A 25,206-nucleotide genomic window follows, 5' to 3' on the forward strand; every position below is an offset into this window, starting at 1 on the left:
ACAAAAATAATCTGTGATTTGTTAAAGGCCCTGTCCCACTTATTCGGAATTAGCAGGAATCATGCAGAACCAGGCGGAATGAAAATTTTTTAAAAATTCGTGCCACGTTTGGGCGGGAATTTCAAACTGACCAACATTCTTACAGCTTTGTAAGAATGCCATTCGAATACCTAGAATGGGCTTCGAACCCACCTCGAATGATTCTTGCACAGTCCGGGTGTATTAGCTTTCGAATACAGTTCAAATGTAGTTGGAACACAGTAGGAATACCTAGAATGCTGCTAGAATGCAGTAAGAATATTAAGAATGCACTTCGAATGCCGTACGAATGCAGTTCGATTGCTGCCCGAATACCACCCTAAGTCTGGTCGGAAGGCGCCTCGAATGCTGTACAAAATTACCTCAAATGCAGTCAGAACGCTCCCGGAATAGCCACTGAATATGTTTCGAATGTCTAAGAATTCAAAGAGAATGCAACTCGAATACTTAGAATGTACTTCGAATATCCCGGAATATACGAAGAATTTTCATTCAGATGGCATTCTGGCTCATTCGAGGCGCATTCGGGACATTCTGGCAGGATTTGAAGTGGCTTGCCATTTCGATTTTTCCCTCAAACGCGATCAGAATGTTCCGAATGCTGTTGGAATGCCGTAAGAATATTTAGAATGCAGTCAGAATGCAGTTAGGATACACTTCAAATGCTGTTCCATATTTCTCCTCTTCGAATGCACCTAGAATGTTTTGAGCATGAACAAAACATTCGGGCCGGCCACAAGAATGGGCCCGAATGTTTGGAATGCACTCAGAACGCAGTCAGAATTTTTAGAATGCACTTCGAATATCCTGGAATATACGAAGAATTTTCATTCCGACTCATTCTGCCTCTAGTGTGACTACCCTGTAATTCACATGAACCTTTATTTAACTGACAAATGTACAAAGAAAAGATTTTCAATAGTTTTACTGACCAACTTAATTGTACTTTGTAAATATGAATGAAGTTCGAATTTGATGCCTGCAACACACTCGAAAAAAGTTGGGACAGAGGCAAAATAAGACTGAAAAATTCATAGGATATTCAAATAACACCATTTTGGAAGATTCCCCAATGAGCAGGTTAATTGGGAACATGATTTGGTATAAAAGGAGCATGCCCCAAAGGCTCAGGCTTTGCAAGCAAGGATGGGTCATAGCTCACTCGTTTGTGCTAAAATTCATGAGAGAATTGGGAGTCAATTCAAAAAGAACATTTCTCAATGCAAGATTTTAGGTCTTTCAAAATCTACAGTACATAATATTGCTAAAAGATTCAGGAAGTTCGAAGACATCTCAAAAGTCTCCAAATGAACGTGCATAACCTTCCAGCCCTCAGGCAGCACTGCCTGAGAAACTGGTCATGCTAATGTGACAAATATAGCCACATGGGCTCAGGAAGATTTCAGAAAACCGTTGTCACTTAACACAATCTGTTGCTGCATCCAGAAATACAACCTGAAACTGTATTATGCAAGGAGAAAGCCATTCATCAATTCTATGCAGAAACGCTGCTGATTTCTCTGGGCCTGAATTCATCTCAGATGGACCAAAAGACAAATGGAAACATGTGCTGTGATGAGTCCACATTTCAGCTTGTTTTTGGGAAAACCGAACGAGTTCTCTGTGCCAAAGGTGAACATGACCATCCATTTTGTTATCAGAGAAAGATGCAAAAGCCAGCATCTGTAATGGTATGGGGATGCATCAGTGCCCACGGCATGGGTGAGGGGTGTGCGTGTGTGTGAAGGCACCACTGATGTATTGAGGCATACAGTGGTGCTTGAAAGTTTGTGAACCCTTTAGAATTTTCTATATTTCTGCATAAATATGACCTAAAACATCATCAGATTTTCACACAGGTCCTAAAAGTAGATAAAGAGACCCCAGTTAAACAAATGAGACAAAAATATTATACTTGGTCATTTATTTATTTATTGAGGAAAATGATTCAATATTACATATCTGTGAGTGGCAAAAGTATGTGAATCTCTAGGATTAGCAGTTAATTTGAAGGTGAAATTAGAGTCAGGTGTTTTCAATCAATGGGATGAGAATCAGGTGTGAGTGGGCACCCTGTTTTATTTAAAGAACAGGGATCTATCAAAGACTGATCTTCACAACACATGTTTGTGGGTGTATCATAGCGCGAACAAAGGGGATTTCTGAGGACCTCAGAAAAAGCGTTGTTGATGCTCATCAGGCTGGAAAAGGTTACAAAACCATCTCTAAAGAGTTTGGACTCCACCAATCCACAGTCAGACAGATTGTGTACAAATGGAGGAAATTCAAGACCATTGTTACCCTCCCCAGGAGTGGTCGACCAACAAAGATCACTCCAAGAGCAAGGCGTGTAATAGTCAGCGAGGTCACAAAGGACCCCAAGGTAACTTCTAAGCAACTGAAGGCCCCTCTCACATAAGCCAATGTTAATGTTCACAAGTCCACCATCAGGAGAACACTGAACAACAATGGTGTGCATGGCAGGGTTTAGGGCTGAACGATATATCGTTATCGTATCTATATCTAGATATGAACATTCAAGATATTAATATCGAAAAAGCAACGATATAGATTTCCCCTCCCCGCGCTCGCCCTGCATGTACAGCTCTGGCAGTCACAACAAACATCATTTTTACAATTGCCCTTGAATGCACCGCTAAGGCCAGCCAACCACAAACCTTATTTCATGCTTGCTGTGGATCGACAGCTGAAGCCAACCAATGACAAACATATGAGGGCGGGAGTGAGGGAGATGGAGACCGACGCGCACACACACTACAGACACAGCGGGGAAATTAAAAAGAAAGAAAGAAAATGAGTGCGGAAGATAATGTGGCCGGTGGCGGTGCAGAATCTGACTTGGTGCCAAAACATAAATCATCCTTCATTATTTGGAGGTATTTTGGATTCAAAAAGGACGATGTTAACCAGAGTGAGGTGTTGTGCAGGTCGTGCTTAGCAAAAATTGCGACGAAGCAAGGTAGCACAACAAACATGTTTCACCATCTGAAACAACACCATCGCGTGCTGCACGAAGAGTGTATGACAAAGAGAGAAACACCGGGGACTTCTCAGTCATCCCAAAATAAGCCAAAGCAAAGTTTGATTGCTGATGTGTTCAGTAGCGTTACACCGTATGAGTCGACATCCACCAGACATAAAGAAATTACAGACGCTATAACATACCACATTGCAAAAGACATGGTACCTGTGTACACAGTCTTGAAAAAGGGCTTTAAAAAAATGGTTTGGACACTGGACAAGCGTTATAAAATACCATCCAGAACACATTTTAATCAAGTGGCAATTCCGAAACTCTATAATGAGTGTAAAATGAATGTTGAATCCGAGCTCCGTGAAATCAATCATTTCGCCACAACCACGGACCTGTGGTCGAGCCGGACAACCGAACCTTACATCAGTTTAACGGTCCATTTTATTACAACAAACTTCTAACTCAAGACCCGCTGTCTGCAGACGTCCTTCTTCCCTGGGGAGCATTCAATAAATAACAAATACGGATGCATTTGTTATTTATTGTTAAAGCACAGCTGCAGTAAAATGTTTGATTTGTAATTTATTTATTCGTAATTTATGTTAATGTTGATGTTCTTAAAAATAAAACTGCACTTTCCACATTTTTTTTGTATTATGACGTTTTTATTTTTCTGAAAAATGCTTGGTTTTCACCGAACCCGTAGTCATATCGTATCGATATTGAGATATCTGGCATGAATACCGAGATATGAAATTTTGTCCATATCGTTCAGCCCTGGCAGGGTTGCAAGGAGAAAGCCACTGCTCTCCAAAAAGAACATTGCTGCTTATCTGCAATTTGCTAAAGATCACGTGGACAAGCCAGAAGGCTATTGGAAAAATGTTTTGTGGATGGATGAGACCAAAATAGAACTTTGCGGTTTAAATGAGAAGCGTTATGTTTGGAGAAAGGAAAACACTGCATTCCAGCATAAGAACCTTATCCCATCTGTGAAATATGGTGGTGGTAGTATCATGGTTTAGGCCTGTTTTGCTGGATCTGGGCCAGGACAGCTTCCCATCATTGATGGAACAATGAATCTGAAATTATACCAGCGAATTCTAAATGAATATGTCAGGACATCTGTCCATGAACTGAATCTCAAGAGAAGGTGGGTCATGCAGCAAGACAATGACCCTAAGCATACAAGTCGTTCTACCAAAGAATGGTTAAAGAAGAATAAAAAGTTAATGTTTTGGAATGGCCCAGTCAAAGTCCTGACCTTAATCCAATCGAAATGTTATGGAAGGAGCTGAAGCGAGCAGTTCATGTGAGGGAACCCACCAACATCCCAAAGCCGAAGCTGTTCTGTATGGAGGAATAGGCTAAAATTCCTCCAAGCCGGTGTGCAGGACTGATCAACAGTTACCAGAAACGTTTAGTTGCAGTTATTGCTGCACAAGGGGGTCACACCAGATACTGAAAGCAAAGGTTCACATACTTTTGCCACTCACAGACATGTAATATTGAATCATTTTCCTCAATAAATATATGATCAAGTATAATATTTCTGTCTCATTTGTTTAACTGGGTTCTCTTTATCTACTTTTAGGACTTGTGTGAAAATCTGATGTTTTAGGTCATATTTATGCAGAAATATAGAAAATTCTAAAGGGTTCACAAACTTTCAAGCACCACTGTATATTGGGATTTTAGAGAGACATATTCATCAAGTCCATGCTTATTTCAGCAGGACAATGCCAGGCCTCATTCTGCACAGGCTACAACAGCATGACTTCGTAGATACAGAGTGTGTGTGTTTGACTGGCCTGCTGCCAGCTCAGATCTGACTCCTACTGAGAATGTGTGGCGCATCATGAAGAAGACACTCCGGCAACAGTGACCACAGACTTGAGCAGCTCAAGTCTTGCATCAAGCAAGAATGGAAAAAAATTCCAATTGCAAAACTGCATTAACCTCCTAAGACCCAAGCTGTTTTTTTACATGCATTTTTTATTTCTTTTTGCTATTTGGGCTTATTAGAACCTGATTAGAATAAAAACTAAGCATCATCTTTGATAAGATGTACTTTTTGAGAAAAAGTATGTCCACATATGTGGATTCTTGTTCTGAATTTCTAAAAAGTGCTGTCCACATATGTGACCGCTAGGCCCTAGGAGGTTAATTATTATTCTCAGATCCCATACGATTAAAGCGTTATTAAAAGGAAAGATGAAGTAATACAATGGTAATAATGCCTCTGTCCCAACTTTTTTTTTGTGTGTGTGTGTTGCAGGCATGAAATTCTAACTTCATTTACATTTACAAAATACAATTAAGTTGGTCAGTAAAACTACAGAAAATTTTCTTTGTACTCTCGTCAGTAAAATAAAGATTCATGTGAATTAACAAATTACAGATTTTTGTTTTTTATTGGATTTTGGAAAATATCCCAACTTTTCTAGAAATGGGGTTAGTAGACTGCTGCAGAATACACCCAAATTTCATGTTTAATTTCGTGAAATTCTTTCTTTGTAGACAGATTTTACAACAGAGATATTTGTTTCCTTTTCAGCCAGAAACTATTAGGGACTCTCAGTGTGATGTGTCTGGTGCTGATCTGCTCACTCACCATTCATCAGTGAAGTCTAATTTGATGGTGCTGGTGGTGGTACCCTCTGTGCTGTAATGCAGGCTCAGGACGGGCTCAGGTGTGCCTGCTGCTGTCGCCACTCGCCCAGTACCAGAGCCCCTTATTCCAGTCCCACTGCCACTTCCAGCTCCATCTTCAGCAGCTGGAGTTGAAGAGCAGGCTCCAGGGTCATCTTCAGCAGCTGGAGTTGAAGAGCAGGCTCCAGGGTCATCTTCAGCAGCTGGAGTTGAAGAGCAGGCTCCAGGGTCATCTTCAGCAGCTGGGGTTGAAGAGCAGGCTCCAGGGTCATCTTCAGCAGCTGGAGTTGAGCAAGAGGCTTCACTGCTATCTTCAGCAGCAGGAGTTGAGGAGCAGGTTCCAGTGCCATCTTCAGCAGAAGCCTGGCCGATACTTGCACTCATATCACAGAAAACATTCACTGATGCTTCAGTGCTTCCTGAAATAGAGAAAGAAACCAAGAGAAATAGAAATGTGGTCTGAGGACAGCTGAAATCCATTCAAAACTGCGGCTATGAATGTGAAAATGCGAAGATTAAATACACTAAGTGATGAATTTGCTGACTTGTACATAACAGATAACCATAGCAGTTATTTGATTCTGAAAATGACAGCACCATCACCCTGGTAACAGTTTGGAAGGGAGAAAATAGTAGAGTGTGATACTTGGTAATAAAGTCAACAAGTACTGTAAAGACATTATTGGCACTGTATCAACATATTTAATATAAACTGCACACTTCATGGTAACGCCATGCAAGATGAGGGCAAAGTTACACCACTAGAATGTGTTTGCACTTCAAACACAGTGCAAACTGTAAAGATTCAGTTGGTGAAGAAGAAAGGACACTTTAACTCATTGTAAGCAAGGTTTACTGGTAAAGCCTTTAACCAGTTAAACCAGAGTGCAAGTTAGGAATTCACAGAGTGAGAGGAAACTTTCTTTAAACATCATGGCAAGGTTAAATGTACAATCATGAACTGGCACAATCAGCACAAGCTCATCAGCTGTGAAGCAGTACATCAAGTCTTAAGAGGATAAGCATCCCCAAACGTTTTTCCTTTGAAAAGCAAACAAGAGTGCTCTGAGAGCACAATATCCCCCGCTGGCAACTATGCCATAACTCTGGTAAAATGCGATTAACTCTAACAAAATTGCAATATGTATATTATAAACATATAACAAAGAATCTTGCCAAGTTTCGTGAAATTCCCCCCAAAATTGTGAGAGGAGTTGATTTCAGAAAGTGAGTACCCTTCCCGGGACGGATGGATGGGCAGACATCACCACAACATAATCCTCCTTCAGGCCTTTCGGCCAGCGGGGGATAAAAACTTTTTGCCAAATTACATGAAATTCCTCCAAAAATTGTGAAGGAAGTTGATTTCAGAAAGCAAGCACACCTTGATGAAATTGCCAAAATACAAGTTTGTTAATAATCAAGGGCATAACTCTGGTAAAACTTGCCCAAATTAAACGAAATTTCAGTATGCATATCACCGTCATATAACAAAGCCTTCTGCCAAGTTTGGTGAAATTCCTCCACAAATTGTGAGAGGAGTTGATTTCAGAAGAACGTACACCCTCATGAAGTTGTCAAAGTATAAGTTATTTAATCAAAGGTCAAAACTCTGGTAAAAATTTCACAAACGAAATTAAATCACAATATATGTACTACCATCATACAACAAGGCCTTTTGCCAAGCTTCGAGAAATTTGTCCAAAAATTGTGAGAGGCGTTCATGTCAGAAGGCAAGCACACCTTCATGAAATTGTTAAAGTACAAGGTTGTTAATCAAGGGCCACACCTCCAGTAAAATGTGACTGAATTGAACAAAATTATAATGTGCGTACTACCAACATACAACAATGCCTTTTGCCAAGTTTGGTGAAATTCCTCCACAAACTGTGAGAGGAGTTGATTTCAGAAGGAAAACACACCCTCATGAAACTGTCAAATTATAATTTTGTTAATCAAAGGCTGTAACTTTGGTAAAATATGACCGAATTTAGCGAAATTACAATATGCGTACTACCGACATATAACAATGCCTCTTGCCAAGTTTTGTGAAATTCCTCCACAAATTAAATTGTGAGAGGAGTTGATTTCAGAAGGTGAGCACCCTTCCCGGGACAGACGGAAATCGCCACAACATAATCCCCCTTCAGGCCTTTCGGCCAGCTAGGGATAAAAACTGAACCAAGTCTGCTTGAACTAACCAGACTCCACTTAAAAGCTGTAACAAATTTTAATAGTGATCACAAGAATCCTTATATCCAAGCATTTGATTCAATGGGTACAGGTTAAAGACAATGTCTGCCCATCTGAATTGGGGGGGGGGGGGGGGGGGGGGGGGTATGGAATAAAGGATAATTTAATCTTTCAGCTGAATGATTACTTTCAAAATGGGCTTCAACAGAACAGCTAGTATCTACTAAAAATGGCTGGATTTTAAGGACCTGCCCATTGACTGATGATGCTGATGCTGTAGAGAGAAGGGCCACTTCTGTCCCAATGTAACAAAAAGTGCATGGGGACAGAAAAAAAAAAGAGAGAGAGAGAGAGAGAGCTGAATTAAGGAAATGAAAGGAAGGGGAGAGTGGCGGAAGAGGTGAAGTGACGCACCAGGCTTCTCATCCAGAGTCATGGATCCAAGCTGTTTGTTTACTGCAGACGAAGGGGAATCTGGAACACAAACAAGATGTACTGAATAAGCAAATAATAAAAAGAAATGAGCAAAGAAATGATGAAACTGGGGTCGATGCTACAGGTATATTACACACAGCCATCATACTGCAGCACAAGCAGAATCCAAATGATTAGAAGGACGTGTCCTGCATAACAACTGCTACCAAGTCCAAATCACTAATGCCATCTGCAGCTTAGGATATGAAGCTTGACAGCAGGCCATCAGTTGATCTCGACAAGGAAGCCCTTAGTACAGTCAGAACAATGTACACGGATATAATACACAATAAGTTTTCATGCCTAATATGTAATGCTAAAACACAGCTTGGTCTCCCATGTAAAAGGCTAAAATATTTAAGAGTAACAAAATATCAGGAGTTGTACGGCTCATTACTAACATGTTAATATCCATATTTTCCTCAGGGTGTAGTTTTGTAACACCCATTTCTTGCAAGTTCCAAGATTATAAGTTCACACATTTCCACTTAAAGAAAGCAACATGCGAATTTAATAGAAACTTCACACGCTGAATGAGAGTCACAGATACCTTTATATACATCACCGTCCACCTCAATTCTGACTGCATAAAATCAGACACACAACCTGCCAGCTTCTACGATAATGCTCATGTAGGTCAATCACAGCAGAGCCACTGCTGAACAGGGAAAACATGGATGACCTTTATCTTACTTCACTTTATCCGGCTGCTGCTACCTCTATGGGGGTGTCGTGGGGCGATGGAGTAGACGGTCTTGTGCTAGACGTGTCGCCTGTTGGGGTGTCAGGCCAATGGTGCGCAGAGTCTCTGTCACATCATCAATCCAGCGGCGGCGTGGTTGTCCTCTAGCTCTCCGGCCTGACCCTCTGGTGTTGTAGGCTCTCAGGGCTGGTTGGGTAGGTGACATTCTGGTGAGGTGTCCAAACCATTTGATCTGTTGGTGTGCAATGTAATTCTGGATGTTTGTGGCACCAACCATTCCTCTGATCACTTCATTCCTGATCTTGTCTCTTCTGGTTTTCCCTACTGTTCTTCGTAGGCACCTCATCTCACATGTTGTGAGTTTCCTCTGTTGGACTTTGTTGAGAGTCCAGGTCTGGCACTGATAGGTAAGGATGGGGATGAAGATGGTGTTGATTAGGTTTGCTTTTGTGTCCATGGGTATGTTCGGATGCCTGAGAAGGGGGGCCAGCTTGTAGCTAACCGTGTTAGCTTTCTGTATTCTGGATTCAATTTCCCTGTCCAGCTTTCCATCCTCAGAAGATGCTTTCCAGGTATATGACCTTTATAAAAATTATTTGGTTTATTCTCATTAATCTACTTCTGCTCTCTGGTTTTGTTCACACAGCTTCTTATAGATGACTGCAGCTCCACCACAAAATCCTTACTGAAGCACTCAAGGCAGCAATAAAGATCAAATTGTATTCTTTGGGCATAATTTGATCTCTAGTCATTGAACACATATTTCCAGCCAGCTAAGTGGTGGTGTTATGTTATAGGCTTAGTGCAACTGTACTTTGTGCATCTCAAAGGCTTCCATAAAATGCTCTGGGCCATTCACAATTTAATTTAACTTTCACTCAAGCAGCAGACTGAAGCCAGATTCTTGTGAAAGGCATGGATCGTATCTGAGGCTTGACTTGGTCTACTTGGGCTAAAATCTTGTCACACCAGGTGATTGGAAAATGAAGGGAGTGCATTGGGGAGCACCTGAAAAAAAAATTCAGGTCTACCCCCCCAAGAGCTGCAACACAATAGGCAGTTAAATACTACTACATCATGCAAAAAATGACGGCAGCAGGACAACTCAGATTCTCAAACCAACCTGTGAACAGAGTACCAATACACTCCCATACAACAAAGTCAATAGGTGGCAGTATTAACAAACAATGATAGAGTTATCTCTAATAGTGTGTCTGGATGTGTACACAGTATTAAGTTTCATGGAGTAGATGCAGTGCTCCAAAAATCGATAGTTAGATAGCAAACCAGAGCCATTAGAAGATAAAAAGCTAGCAGAGGTGGGAAACGTTAGATGGAAAGGGGCTTCAGCTGGGCAGGATCATGGCTAGCTAGTGAACATGGAGTGTAACCTGCTGGTGGGCGGGTCTGTGGATCAGGACCCTGGGCTCGACTGCCTGAGGCCCGAGAGGCTGAACGCTGGCCTTGCCCAGGGGGGTCAGCCAGAAGCAGGAGCCTCTGCAAACGTCTACACACTAAACTTACCGGGAGCCTGTGGGGACCATAGTCTGGCAGAAAAGCAGAGACAGAAAGATCATGAAATATGAAAGGAGGAAAAGAAAAGGGCAAATTATAGATAAGAGGCACTGGAGACTAATAAAAAAGACAGATGCAGCAGCCTTAAAGATATCATACAAACTGTATTGGTGAATCAACCATTCATGCACTTTGCTTGCATCACAGGTACAGTAGACAGATTCATTCAAGCCATACAGCTGATGCCAAAGGTTTACATACACTGAGCCTAAAGATATTCATTTCTCAGGTTTGCATAACTCTACATATTTTATGTTAACAATGCAAGTCAATTAGGGCTTCTGGAAGCACAGTGGTGCAGTGGTTAGCACCGCCACCTCACAGCAAGCGGGTTCTGGCTTCAAACTTGCCAGTCAACTGGGGCATTTCTGTGCAGAGTTTCTGTGCCAGACTGAAGTTTACAAGATCATCAGCCTTTTCTCTGGTCAGGTGGAATAAAAATTGTACTGTTTGGCCATAATAATCAGTGCGATGGATGGACAAAATGGGTGAGGATTAATCCAAAGAACACCATCCCAACTGTTAAGCATGGATGTGGCAGTGTCATGTTGTGGCATTGTTTTTCTGGAAAAGGGATTACTGCACTTCAGAAATTAGATGGCACCATGAGAAAGGAGGATTATACAGAAATACTGAAACAAAACATCGAGACATTAGCCAGAAAGTTAAAACTTGGTTGCATCTAGGTCTTCCAGCAGGATAATGAGGCTCAATATAACTCTGAAGCTGATATAAAATGGTTTAAAAGGTCATAGGCAATGGTCCGAGGTGAAACATAGAATAATCAACTTTATTGTCTAGAAGAACAACCCAAAAAGCAAATTCAATTTTCCTAGTGTCTAATTTGCACCTTTTTTTTCCACGCACACAATCCACTCTTTCCGCCTCATCTCCTCTTCGGGAAAAAAACAACCCTCTACCTTCACGCGCACAATCCACTCTCTCCACCTTTTCTCCTTTTTCGGAAAAAGCCAACCCTCTCGCGCCGCCTCTTCTTTTTTGGAAAAAGCCAACCCACTCGCTCCGCCTCTTCTCCTCTTCCGGAAAAAGCCAATCCTCTCGCTCCGCCTCTTCTCCTTTTTCGGAAAAAGCCAATCCTCTCACTCCGCCTCTTCTCCTCTTCCGGAAAAAGCTAATCCTCTCACTCCACCTCTTCCCCTCTTCCGGAAAAAGCCAATCCTCTCACTCCGCCTCTTCTCCTCTTCCGGAAAAATCCAATCCTCTCACTCCGCCTCTTCTCCTCTTCCGGAAAAAGCCATTCCTCTTGCTCCGCCTGTTCTCCTCTTCCAGAAAAAGCCAATCCTCTCACTCCGCCTCTTCTCCTTTTTCGGAAAAAGCCAATCCTCTCGCTCTGCCTCTTCTCCTCTTTTGGAAAAAGCCAATCCACTCTCTCTGCCTCTTCTCCTCTTCCGGGAAAAGCCAATCCTCTTGCTCCGCCTCTTCTCCTTTTTCGGAAAAAAAGCCGAACAGAAATTTGCCGCAATCCGCATTAACTTATTTTAATCATTACTTAGGCCACACCAATTTAATTAGTTGGTTCTCGGAATCGCCGCTTGAAAAAAATGCAAAATGAAAAAAAATAATAAAATCGAAATCAAACTCCCGCCAACAGAAAAGGTCACGTGACATGAGGTCACGTGACGCCGAAACCCAATCAAATCGCCCCTTTCACTTTAGATAAAGACTTGTGGAAGAAACATGCCTGTGGAGCGGAATCCTACAAAGCCTGTGTTTGTGATTGTTAGGATATTCAGCGAACAGAAGCGTAAAATCTTTGACAGGTATGTTGAAATTCTGTTTACTGGTTTGCCTGTATTGTTTGGTCCATTTCCACCGTTAATTTTACAATCAGAGCATTTTTTTAATTTAATTTTTTTTTTCGCCCGCTCGCTTCATATTTTTCCTGAAAAAATCCGAGAACCAACTAATTAAATTGGTATGGCCTTATTAACGATACTTCTTGGGACCAGAAGAAAATGACAGAGGGTTTTTTTTAACATATAAAGTTTCAAATATGCATAAAATTAAAACCGTTGCCTATGAGCTTTAAAGACAACAAAGTGAAAGTAATGGCGTGGCCATCACAAAGTCCTGATTTGAATCCCACAGAAAGTGTGTGGACTGTACTGTAAAAGCGTGCCTGAGCAAGGAAGCCCACAAACTGAACTAAATTACACCAGTTCTATCAGGAGGAATGGGCAAAAATTCCACCAAAGTACTGCGAGAAGTTTCTGAAACTGTACCCCATGCATTTGATTGAAGTTCAAGAAAAAGGCAAAGGCACCAAATACTAACAAATTAGATATAAAATTTGATACAGTAAATAAAAGTCAAAATAAATCTGTTTCTTAGCTATTATTTGAAAACAACCTCTTATACTAATGGACTTAAAACAGGAAATGTTTAGTAATATGAAATGTGTGGAGTTGTGACAAACGGAGTTTGAATATCTTTAGTCTAGGTGTATGCAAATATTGGCCTCAACTGTAGATGCATACAATGAAACATTCAAGGGATGACACCTTATAATGAGTTATTTGAGAACACAATCTTCATCTTTAAAAAAACAAACAAAAAACAAAGACTGAACCACAACTCTGTTCTTCCACTTGACTGTCCTAAAATCCGAAAGATAATATTAGTGCGGTGCTACCAGAGATCAGTCAGCATAACATGGGGCCTAAATTTCATAATAACCGATATAATATACCCAACACACCCCTAAAATGATCAGTCTTGAATTTAAAAATCAATAAGAATGGATAATAAAATAAACACTTTACCCAAAATACAAAAATGTATTAAAACACACTTTCAATTCGCCTCTTTCAGCAAAGCCATTGTAATCTCCCCATTTTAGGACTGAAAAAAAAGAAAAAAAAAGAAAAACAAAACCTCTTCTGATAAATATTTGAAAGGAAGGATATTTTGAAAGACTACAACCACTTTGCGGCACATATTTGGAAGTGTCACTGCAATTGTGGTAAGCACTACATTACCAAGGCTAGTTAGCTGCACCAGCCTATACTGATATAGCCTATAAATCATTTTGGTTACTAGGATAGGAACTGAATAATTCATGCTGGGTATTATAATACCTAGTGATCGGCAAACTTCCAGTACTATTACAAAATAGTGAATTCTGGCAAAAATTAGGCTGAGATGACAAAAAAAATACTACTACTGGTACCCTTGGTAAAGTTGCAAGGGAAAGGTTATGAAAAATGGCTGACTGACATGATCTTAAAATTGTGGTCAATTAATTTAATCTTGGAGGAAAAGCAGCCCCACAACACTACAGCGTCTGTACCATGCTTATTTCGGTTATTTTCTGCATAACACTCAATCTTTGTTTGCCCTTTTTTTTTCTTAACTGACCATAGAACCCAGGTTCCAGTAGAGTCTGGCAAACTTCAGAGACATAGGGGTGTGATTAGATGAAATAAAAGGCTTTCTACTAGCATGCCTTCCAAATATTAAATTGGCACAGTATTAGTATTATATTGCCAGCATCTAGTTGTAGATTTGGACACTTGGTGACCTCAAAAAAGCTACCATTTTCTGCAAATCTCTGTGTTCCTTGGAGAAATTGGCACTCTATCTATCCTTCTCATGTTTGTCTCTGTTCATTTTTGTGTTCAACCTCCAAGTGTTGATGAGAGGCTAAGGGAATTTGACCTATGGATGACTGCTTAAGAATTCCTAAACACTCCAGTGAATAAAAAAAAAAGAAAATTGTTAATTATAATATATAATGATTTCTCTCTTATTTTTAGTCTGAGCTTAAACTAATTAACCATTTTTCCATAACCTTTTACTTAACAGTACCAATACTAGTATTAAATTCTAGTTTTATGTTGCATTGTAATTTATGCAAGTCAAATTCTTTAACTTGAACCATGGTTAAGGTTTCTGATTCGCAAACAAGAGGAACTTAAAGGAGATACGCAGAACCTTTAGTTTTAAATACATTTCTGAGTGGATAGTATCTCCGTCCTCGACTCTTGTATGCTGCATAAATGGGAATAAAAAATAGATTTTTTTGAGAGTTAAAATCGACCGCAAAGTTGGCATTCGAGTTGCCCCGCTGAGCCAGCCAGCCCTGAGTGTGTGACGTCACAGCGGTAACCGGTTTTAAGGCCGAGGCCTTTGACAGCTATAGACCAAAGTCATATAAATAAAAATTTTAGTGAAAGTAAGAAATACCGTTACCGACTTGCTCAACTAAGACTGATTTGACTTCATTGATTGTGGGTTGACTCTCATTAAAACAAGATAGGTGTTATAACTTATGCAACATACATGTACATGCATGCATTTTCACTGATAAAACGAACTGAGACAATCACATTCTGAAGCAAATTAAATAATCTTTTACTGGTAACTTAAACACACAATACAAGTTACATGTATTAATCTAAATGCAGGTAAACAACATGTTTTTGTTGTTTTGTATCCAAATGAGAGTCGGCGCTTACCCATCTGTGTTCTTGCTTCTTGAAGGCCGATCGTTTTGAAACAATCTGACTTTCAGTTGTTCATTCAGTTCTCCGTTCATTCGCTTCTTCCACGTAAGGGCGAGATATTGCTGCTGAGGCAAGCATATCCAGTGGGAAATTCAGACAGCTGCTCCACTCATTCTCCATTTTCTCCATACTGAGTACTCCGGCATTACTGCTCGGCTCAGGCAATTACTAAAACTCGGGACAGGACCTTCAACGGTTTTAGCAACAACCGCAGGGAGGTCACTGCCCGAGCGATAGGTCACGTCCTGTTCCGTCCCGGGTTTTACCAACAACCCTCGGCTCACACTCTGGGAGAATTGGTGCAACTGAACTTACTTTCCTTTTTTAAAAAATAATAAATAAAATAAATACTTTCCTTTTCTTGTAGTTTTATTTAATTGTTGGTACTGCACTCTCTTTCAATACGGGCTTATAGCCAACGCTCCTCAACAGATCAGAGGTCTCGTACAAGTCTTCAGTAAAATCTGCAGAGCAGAGGAGAGACCACTCCATCAGCGCCCAATGTGCCCGTGAACTTCTCGCAAAACGCGTGCAAATCTGTGCAATTTGAACATTCTTGGGCCATGAATGCAACGTAAATCCACCTTCTGTTGTGCTGCTGCACCGGCCAGCAACACATCTACATGGCATGTTGATAAATTAGCTCAAAATGGAGGATCGGAGTTGCAGTCAGCTGTGTTTTAGTATAGCGGAAATGGCGATGAGACCGATAGACTTCCTGCTGTGATGTTATGGACGTCAAGGTCATTCACTCAGACCGCTACCTATATAAATCACTTTAATCGTACAAAATTACTATATTAGATTTATTGTTAACGCTTAAAACTATTCCTGTGCCATTCTTGAGGTCTCAAGGCATTTATAAACAAAAGTGAGGCCATGGCTCTGCGCATCTCCTTTAATGTTTAAAATCTTTTCAAAGTCCTGACATATTGTCAACACTGTAACTGTTTTACAATCAATCAGTTCTGCATTGTAAAACTGGTTATAGTACCAAATGCACATGAATCCCACACCTGGTTTTTCAATCAAATCCAATGTGGTGCAACACAAGAAAAAAAGATGGCTTTCTGACTCCATCTGTTCGTTGCTATGCAGATTTGAACATTGATCTTCAAACTTTATGTAAGACTCATCAACTGCATTTGTGTACCTACAACACATATTTGGTATCTGTCCTCAACTTATAGAGGTCACGTTATCAATCCTAACATGCAGCAGTGATGAACTGTCAGTTATGACATTCTTACCAGACAGAACAGGCTCTGTCGAAGAGGTAGGTGTGGCTGAGCTGGTGGTCATCACCTCAGCCTGGCTCTTCTGCTCTTCTGAGTCTGGAGAGGACAGCAGGGAAGAGGATGAGGCAGTGTTGTCCATAGAGGAAGAGGTGGAGGGAGGCAGGACTGTCACAGTGGAAGAGCCTGAGGAGATGGATTTGGGGAGGGGCTTTGCCAAAGATGAGGCTGACGCTGGGGCCGAGGCTGACGCTGGAGCTGAAGCGGAGTCCGAGGCAGGTGGGGCGGAATGGTCAGAGGTAGTGGACTCTACCTCCATGGGGCCCTCAGCCCCCAGAGGCTCCTGAGAGGGGCTCTCTGAAGCTGCAGCCGTCCCCAGTGTCTGAGCTGCCACACCTGTGGAAGAAGAGACATCAGGCAACTTTTAGCTTTAATTTCTTAAAAAAAAAAAAGTGTTTCTTAACAAAAACGTACTCCAACCTAACAGATTTTTTTGCAGAGTAGATTGAAAACACCACTAACATAGACAATGCTTTCATGCATGTAATTACAAGCATTCTCCCCAACTTGCTTATTACTGAACCTTAAATTCACTGTCTTTAGATACACCATAAATGTCTGTTCAAACATGGGCACAAGAAGTTAAAATACAAAAGATATGTTTGACTTGGTTTATAAAAAAATTAATAATAATAATAATAATAATAATAATAATAATAATTCAGGACCAACACTAATAGTAATACGGTGATGCGTGTCATACCTCTTGGCCGAGTTTGTGGACGAGCTCTGCTACTCTGGGCCTCGCTGGCCTCCTCAAACCAACGTGATAACATGTCTGACATCCTCTGCATCAGAGACACATTGGGGCTCTGTTCTCCTGAAGTAAAGGAAAAACATTGCTTCACGACTTTAAAATTCACGACCTCAGAGTCACCCAGAGGAAAACCACTCCAAGCTCTCCTTTTTTTATTAGATGACGGCTCTAAACCCTAGCTCTCACAGAAAACTAATTAGCTCCCTTTAAGTAGACTGTGCCTTGTGATCCACATTCAAGATGCATTCACTCAAACCACTTGCCGAGGTGGTCTGGGATGCATTTGACCACATATCTTTGTCACAAAAAAAATGTTTTCACTCTGTATAAAATCAACTTAAATAGCATTTTAATTGAAAAACGCACACACACACAACTTATGCAAGATAACACAAAACAAGTAGCAATAAATCTCTCTTGCTAACCGTTTATTAACTATTTCTAGATTTACATTACATATAACATTAGTACTACCAGAGCAAACTGTGAGAACACTGGATAGAAAATTTCTCAAAAAAAATCCACAGAAATTTGTTTTTAATGTGCCTACACTTTTATTTATAGACAAATATTTATGTCAGTTGGATTGGTCCATCCATCCTTTCATCATCCATAACCACTTATCCTGTGCTACAGGGTCGCAGGCAAGCTGGAGCCCATACCAGCTGACTATGGGCGAGAGGCGGGGTACACCCTGGACAGATCACCAGGTCATCGCAGGGCCGATACACAGAGACAAACAACCATTCACACTCACATTCACACCTACGGTCAATTTAGAGCCACCAGTTAGCCTAACCTGCATGTCTTTGGACTGTGGAGGAAACCAGAGCACCCGGAGGAAACCCATGCGGACATGGGGAGAACATGCAAACTCCACACAGAAAGGCCCTTGTTGGCCACTGGGCTCAAACCCAGAACCTTCTTGCTGTGAAGCGACACTACACCACCATGCCACCCCAGTTGGACTGGTGTGTGTTGTACATGCTGTGTGCTGGTGAAGGGGACCACAGTTTTTTAATCTTACCATCTCGTTCTCTTTCACTCTCGGGTCGAGCACGGGGTCCAGTATCTGACCAGTCTCCTCTCAGACGCAAGCGTTTCACTGGGGGTTGCTTTAGCTACAAGAAACACACAGTAAAATCACAGTCAAAATTATCTTGGTCCTGAATTCTGAACATGCTACAAATTATAACTACTTTTTCTTTCAGCTGCTCCCATTAGGGGTCGCCACAGTGATTCATCATGATCTGTATATTTGATCTGGCATAGGTTTTTATACCAGATGCCCTTCCTGACACATCATCCCCAATCTTTCTGGGCTTGGTCACGAAGTATGCACTAGCTTTTGCAACCCCAGTGGCTGGGTATTTTACCGAATCTGTATATCTTGGAACTGTGGGAGGAAACCAGAGCACCCAAAGGAAACCCACACAGACATGGGGAGAACATGCAAACCCCACACAGAAAGGCCCCGGTCGGCTGTGAGGTTCGAACTAGGGTTGCCAACTTTCTCATATCCAAATGAGGGACACTTTGTTCCGGGTGCGGACAAGTACCAGTACAGGCCCTGTACGCGCACCCCAGCGTCCCAAAATAGTTACCGAATCGCCTCTAGGTGAGGGTTTCAAATGTAGGCCACTACAAATTCATTTCTAAAATAGAGCTTTTAAAAACTAATAGACCAATTAATGGATTTTTTAAGTAACTTAATGCAAAATAACAAACAATTCTAATATTATTGTCTCATTTTTCTCTTTTAAACTTTGGCCAAATAATTCATCAGGCCATATTTATGAAGGCAATGTCATAACCTGAAAAAGTATTTGCTGTAGCTGTAAAACCCTGATATTTGCTTAATTGTCCATTTGAAAACCCTAAGAACCTTCTGCAATGCTTCATAGCAGAAGAAGAAGAAGAAGAGAGAAAGACATCACAAAGGCAGAAGTGAGGCAGAAAAGCTCCCCTTCTATAGGCTGAGGTCTATCCTGTTTCGGAAGGTTTTTTTTAAGCTATCTGCTATCCTTATCGAACAGTTAGGCTGTATCCACTGGCTGCACCATCTGCTCTAGTTTAATTTGATGCCTATTTTGTCAGTATAGCTTAAAAATTCAGGATATGGCAGCTTTTGACAGTGAATGATTTTAACTCGCAGATGACTGCAACTCGCGGTAATAGCGCTTCTCACGGCAATAACGCAATTTACACCACAGCATTGGAGTGAGGGGCAGGATCTGTCCCTGACGGGACAAATTAAAATTACCAAAAAAACGGGATGTCCTGCCCAATACGGGATGGTTGGCAACCCTAGTTCGAACCCAGAACCTTCTTGCTGTGAGGCGACAGTGCTAACCACTACACCACCATGCCACCCGTACAAATTATAACTTCATAGTTAAATAAAAGTAAAGCCATAAAACAAAATGAAGTTCCAAATGATATTCATAGATTTAGGCGATATTTAACTTGGGATCCTACATGTGAGTACAACTGGGAATTCTGCTGGGTTTTTGCCGTGTTGTACTCAAAACACATACGGATTATCTTTCAGTCATGACCCTTAACTCTTGGGACTCAAATTTAAGTTGCCAGCACTTGACATATTGACCAACATAATGCAGTGTACAAGGCAGATAACAGGATTATATTGATGGAGCCTATTTCTGCCACACCTGGAAGAACAAACTGAACTTTTTTTTGTTGTTGTTTTTCAGAAAAAAATCAGTAATTGCACTCGGATATTAACCCAGATGTCAGACCTAACAGAACAGCTCTCTGAACTGGATTCTGGGAAAGGTGAGTCAGCCCCTTTAACAGCACACAAATATGGCAATAGCTATGCATGTGTACATTTTATATAGTATATTTATATACCATAATAAGTCATACCACAACCAAGTTGAAGTTTGGTATGACTTATATAGTTTGAAGTGAACCTGTAATAACTTGAATTTCCACCATTTCCCCTTTATAACAGCCTCGAACATATTTGTTCCAACTCTACCATATGGCATAAACTCATCTCATCACATCATCTCTAGCCGCTTTATCCTTCTACAGGGTCGCAGGCAAGCTGGAGCCTATCCCAGCTGACTACGGGCGAAAGGCGGGGTACACCCTGGACAAGTCGCCAGGTCATCACAGGGCTGACACATAGACACAGACAACCATTCACACTCACACCTACGGTCAATTTAGAGTCACCAGTTAACCTAACCTGCATGTCTTTGGACTGTGGGGGAAACTGGAGCACCCGGAGGAAACCCACGCGGACACGGGGAGAACATGCAAACTCCACGCAGAAAGGCCCTCGCCAGCCCCGGGGCTCGAACCCAGGACCCTCTTGCTGTGAGGCGACAGCGCTAACCACTACACCACCGTGCCGCCCATTTGGCATAAACTGAGTTCTTGAAATGAAGTGTGCACACCATGAGAAGACCACGGCAAAACTTCTTTCGTATAATTCTTTACAATTTTCTGTTCATTTTACCTAAACTTTTGCATTATTACAGAATACAGTAAAATAAGATTAAAAAAATAGATGCTTTTCTTACACAGAAACATCTGGAGATGCAAACTGCAGCTTAAAACAGCTAAAGGTACATAAAAGAAGGAAACTTCCAAAAGCTGAAAAAATAGGATAAAACACAGAGTTTAAAAACAAAATCACATTTAAAAAGATGCCTGTTATTCTCATGAATTTAATTTGATGAGAGGCCTGAGGGTTTCTCCTCTCTGACTCGAACTGTCATTGTGCGCTAAGTCTATTTCTGTCCCTGCTATGGAACATAGCCTGCGTCTGTAGCTCTGTTTGGAAAGGAATGTGAGCATGGGGGAATCGAGGCACTGCTATACGCACAGAAAGCCTGACAGACCCTGTATCAATGACCCAGCACATTTCACCCCCCTCCCCCCGAACTTTAATCCCACATACACCACCAGGTCTAGTGGGTTAAGCCTCATGATATGAAGGTCAGAAGTCATAAGCTGACGAGTTTGCAGATAATTCAAAATTGTTCAATCAGTATACGTTTACCTAATAAAAATAAAAACAACACAGGTCATTAGTCGTCAAATCAGGGGGTGTTCAATTTATTACACCTCTGGCCTTAGACAGACTGATGGGAGATACATGCATTTGTAAAAACACATCATCGTTTATCTGCACTCCCCATGCGGGTGAGCTGTTTTATGTCCTTAGCAGACAGACAGTTATATCACTTATGTTCCTCACCTCCTCTCTCCTCTCCTCAGATGGACCTTTCAGCTCTCGGGCCTGGTCGTCTTTGGGATCAAACAGGTAAATGTAGTCGGAGGAGTAGCTGACCAGAACCTCTTGCCCATCGCCACTGTAGCACAGGGATGTCACACGGCAGGACTTGTTGGACAAGTGGGCAGGGACGAATCGCACACACATGCCTGTTGTTCCTCGCCCCACGTAGTTACCTGTACATAGTGCGAAAGGAATAAAATACACAAAATGTTGCAATTTTTCTGTTAAAGGTATAGATAGTATTTTTTAAATACATCTTATGAAGTACTACTACCACCACCGATACCTACTACAAGGGGGAAGGAACTTATACAATAAAGCACAATGTTTTCGAGCAGCAGGTAAGATCTTTTGGAAAGCTAATTAGGAGTAAAATGAGGACAGAAACTAAAGTACCGTAAATCCTCTAATATAGGCCGGGGCCTTTATTTCACTCAAGTGCATCTTGGTCCAGGCCATTATTGGAAGGAGGCCAGAATTAGAGGCAGGCCTCTATTTCTATTTGAGCAAAACAGACTACCAGTGGAATGAATAAAAACGAGATTTTGTGTCTATTTGAACCTATAAAATAGGTTCATTTATTGAAAAAGTACAGTTACCATAACGGTATACAGAACATTATCAACAAATACCGGTAATTCAGACATCCTTTCCAGCAGCTGCAATTTTTCTGCACGGCAATACGAAAAAAAAAGACAACACAGGCTGCAATCTTGGCTAAACCGACTTGCAAAACAAAGTTTTGAAAAAATGGGATAAAAAGTTAACGGAAACTGTTCTGCCTGTTCTGCCTGTGCCTGAACTGTAAGGTACGCACTAGCGGTGTAATCCCCCCCCCCCAAAAAAAAACGCTTGCGTGCTGCAGTTTCTATGAAGAGTCGATCTATAGGCTTATACACAAAACAACGATAGAACTTTAACTTGAAATTGAACAATAGCCTTCCATGAACACAGGCTGATATTTGAACAACATATGTGAACTACACACGACAATAAACAATAAACTCTTTATAGCCTCGATTAGAATCTAGTGAACTTGCTCAGCACTACCGCACGCACGACTCTGACACACACTGTAGCGCAACGTGGGGTACATAGACTCGTTGAAAAACTCCTCGGGTATTTTTCTGAGTTTACCGAAAATCAGAGTAGAAGGAGCCACCCACCCTCTGTCTGGTTTGAAGCGGTTCTGTAGGACATTGAGCTTTACAGAGTCCGGTGCACATTTTAAGGCATCTGGTTGAAGTTTACCTATGTCTGATAAATCTGATGTCAGTGATAGCGGGCTGACTCGTGGCTCATTAGTAAAGCTATCTGATGGCTCATTTGTCAGCAAGGTGGAGCAACCATCTACTTCTGATCGTAAGGGACATGGGGAGATGTAGGTGTTCTTATATGAAATTCACTGGATGTATGGCTAGTTTCAAACTCGGAGGTAGATGAAGGCAATTCCCTCAAAGGAACTGAGCTAGCATCCAGCTGCAGCGTACTGCTGCTAGGTTGCGGAGGAGTGGAAGCTGCCGGTGCCGTGTTACTAGCTGATACTGGAGAGGACTGGCAAGCAGATGACACCCCTGGATCACTGCTTTTGGACTTTTTTGTAAAAGTCTGAAACAAGCTCGTTTGTTTCAGGGTTCGTTTACTCATTTTTGACTCGCTTCTCAATAAATTCTCGCACAAGCTCTGACTACTGACGATTGTCTGTCTCTGTTTCTCAAAACTGGAGAGAATCTCAGTGGTGCAAGAAAAGTATATCTGCATTGACCAATGAGCTTTCTTGGTCACGCACACCCCGCCCACTCCTGAAGCACACAAATGCGCCGGCACACACACGTCTCTCTCTCTCTCTCTCTTTCTCAAATTATGTTGCATTGCCAAAGCATTCAGGTAACAATTATAATTAAAAAAAATATCTCTCTCCCCAAGGTACGCCTAGTGCGTACGGCCATACGCCTGGCGGCGCCACTGATCACAATTGTCTTTCAGATCGGAACGATTGTGTAAGGCCACTATGATCTTAGAAACATCGTTGGTTATAGCCCCGGCCTGTATTAGAGTCCGGCCATTATTTACCTCCTCCAACAGTGAGACCGGCCAATATTAGAGTCCCGGCCAGTAATGGAATACAGACCAGTATTAGAGGATTTACTGTAAGACTCAAAGCACATCATATAGGATCCTTTAAAATAAAAACACTGCATGTATTTATGATATCACGATTGGCTTGTTAATTGCAATTCTACTTTAATAATCCAGTCTGTAACCACCATGATATACACAACAATTTCAATATGATTCACAGCAATAAGAACTAAATCACATTATCACACTTAACGGAGCACGATGAGCATTTGATATTTATGTCATGATGCTGATTGAAATAAGCCGCTTACAAAACACATTTATCTGAATTTGTTATAGGTTGCATGTAACAGAAATTAATGTAAATTATGAATAAAACAAAAGTTCAGCTCTCACCTGTAGCTCTAGTACCAAGCATTCGTCGGTCATAGATTCTTACTGAACTGTCCGAGCATCCCACAGCAAGATAGTAGGGCACAAGGGGTGAAATTGCTATCGAAGTTGCAGCTCTTCGGCAATTAATCAAAATATCCTGATGACAAATAACCAAACAAAAGTAGAAGAAATAAAAGAAGAAGAAACAAGCAAGGATGAATACAATGGAGAAAGAAAAGTGAGGAGCAAGACATATATGTATAATATATGAAATGAGTAAGGTCTGGTGTTTTTGGTGCAGAAGTCCTAACACACGTAATAAGAATGCTCAAAGATCAGACTAAGAAGACACAATATACAGTACCAGTCAAAAGTTTGGACACACCTTCTAATTCAATGGTTTTTCTTTATTTTTATTAATTAAAAGACACTTCATGTCTTAAAGTAATGATAGGTGTCGTTTCTCTTTACTTAGTCAAGCAGTTCTTCACATTAATATGGATTACTACAGTAGTGGAACAGGGCTATTTACCGTATTTTTATTATTTACTATTTGATCTCAAACCTATTAAGAAGGCAAGAAATTGCACTAATTAACTTTTGATGAGGCACGCCTGTTAACTGAAAAGCATTCCAGGTGACTCTCTCATGAAGCTGGTTAAGATAATGCCAATAGTGTGCAAAGCATCATCAAGGTAAACGGTGGCTACTGTGAAGAATCTAAAATATGAAACGTTTTTTTTAAACACTTTTTTGTTTACCACATAATTCCATTTATGTCCCATATATTATTTTATAGTTTTGATGTCTCTAGTATTGTTCTACAATGCACAGAAAATAGTCAAACTACAGAAAAACCTCTGAGTGAGTAGGTGTGTCCAAACTTTTGACTGGTACGATAGGTTTCTCCAAACTGTCTGCAATCTCATAAATAATGTCTTGTGTATTAGCGCGAGTGTACAAGATGCTTTCCTCATTAATGCTACAGTCCCAAATATTTGAGTTCAGACAAAACAGGAAGTGTATTTCTTAGCTCAGAGTGGTACAGAAGTTTGTGACAGCTACAGTGGTGCTTGAAGGTTTGTGAACCCTTTAGAATTTTCTACATTTCTTCATAAATATGACCTAAAACATCACCAGATTTTCACACAAATACTAAAAGTAGATAAAGAGAACCCAGTTAAACAAATGAGACAAAAATATTATACTTAGTCATTTATTTATTGAGGAAAATGATTCAATATTACATATCTGTGAGTGGCAAAAG

At 41.0% G+C, this 25,206-nt stretch overlaps 1 protein-coding gene across 6 annotated transcripts in view; it reads right to left on the reverse strand.

The window, feature by feature from the left end:
* The window catches only part of dcaf6 (ddb1 and cul4 associated factor 6), a 47,480-nt gene that overhangs the window by 8,096 nt on the left and 14,178 nt on the right, over window positions 1-25,206 (reverse strand). For 4 of the 6 annotated variants that reach the window (XM_060929848.1, XM_060929846.1, XM_060929847.1 and 1 more), the window contains exons 6-13: window positions 23,961-24,096; window positions 21,444-21,655; window positions 18,237-18,330; window positions 17,156-17,272; window positions 16,408-16,788; window positions 10,448-10,603; window positions 8,294-8,353; window positions 5,649-6,105 (exon numbers count right to left, since the gene is read on the reverse strand). In XM_060929848.1, coding sequence (XP_060785831.1) covers window positions 5,649-6,105; window positions 8,294-8,353; window positions 10,448-10,603; window positions 16,408-16,788; window positions 17,156-17,272; window positions 18,237-18,330; window positions 21,444-21,655; window positions 23,961-24,096 — 1,613 coding nt within the window. The remainder of the gene's footprint in view (window positions 1-5,648; window positions 6,106-8,293; window positions 8,354-10,447; window positions 10,604-16,407; window positions 16,789-17,155; window positions 17,273-18,236; window positions 18,331-21,443; window positions 21,656-23,960; window positions 24,097-25,206) is intronic. The other 2 variants (XM_060929849.1, XM_060929850.1) reach the window with 2 other exon arrangements.

Source organism: Neoarius graeffei, chromosome 9, assembly GCF_027579695.1.
Source record: "Neoarius graeffei isolate fNeoGra1 chromosome 9, fNeoGra1.pri, whole genome shotgun sequence".
In the NCBI taxonomy this organism is placed as follows: domain Eukaryota; kingdom Metazoa; phylum Chordata; class Actinopteri; order Siluriformes; family Ariidae; genus Neoarius; species Neoarius graeffei.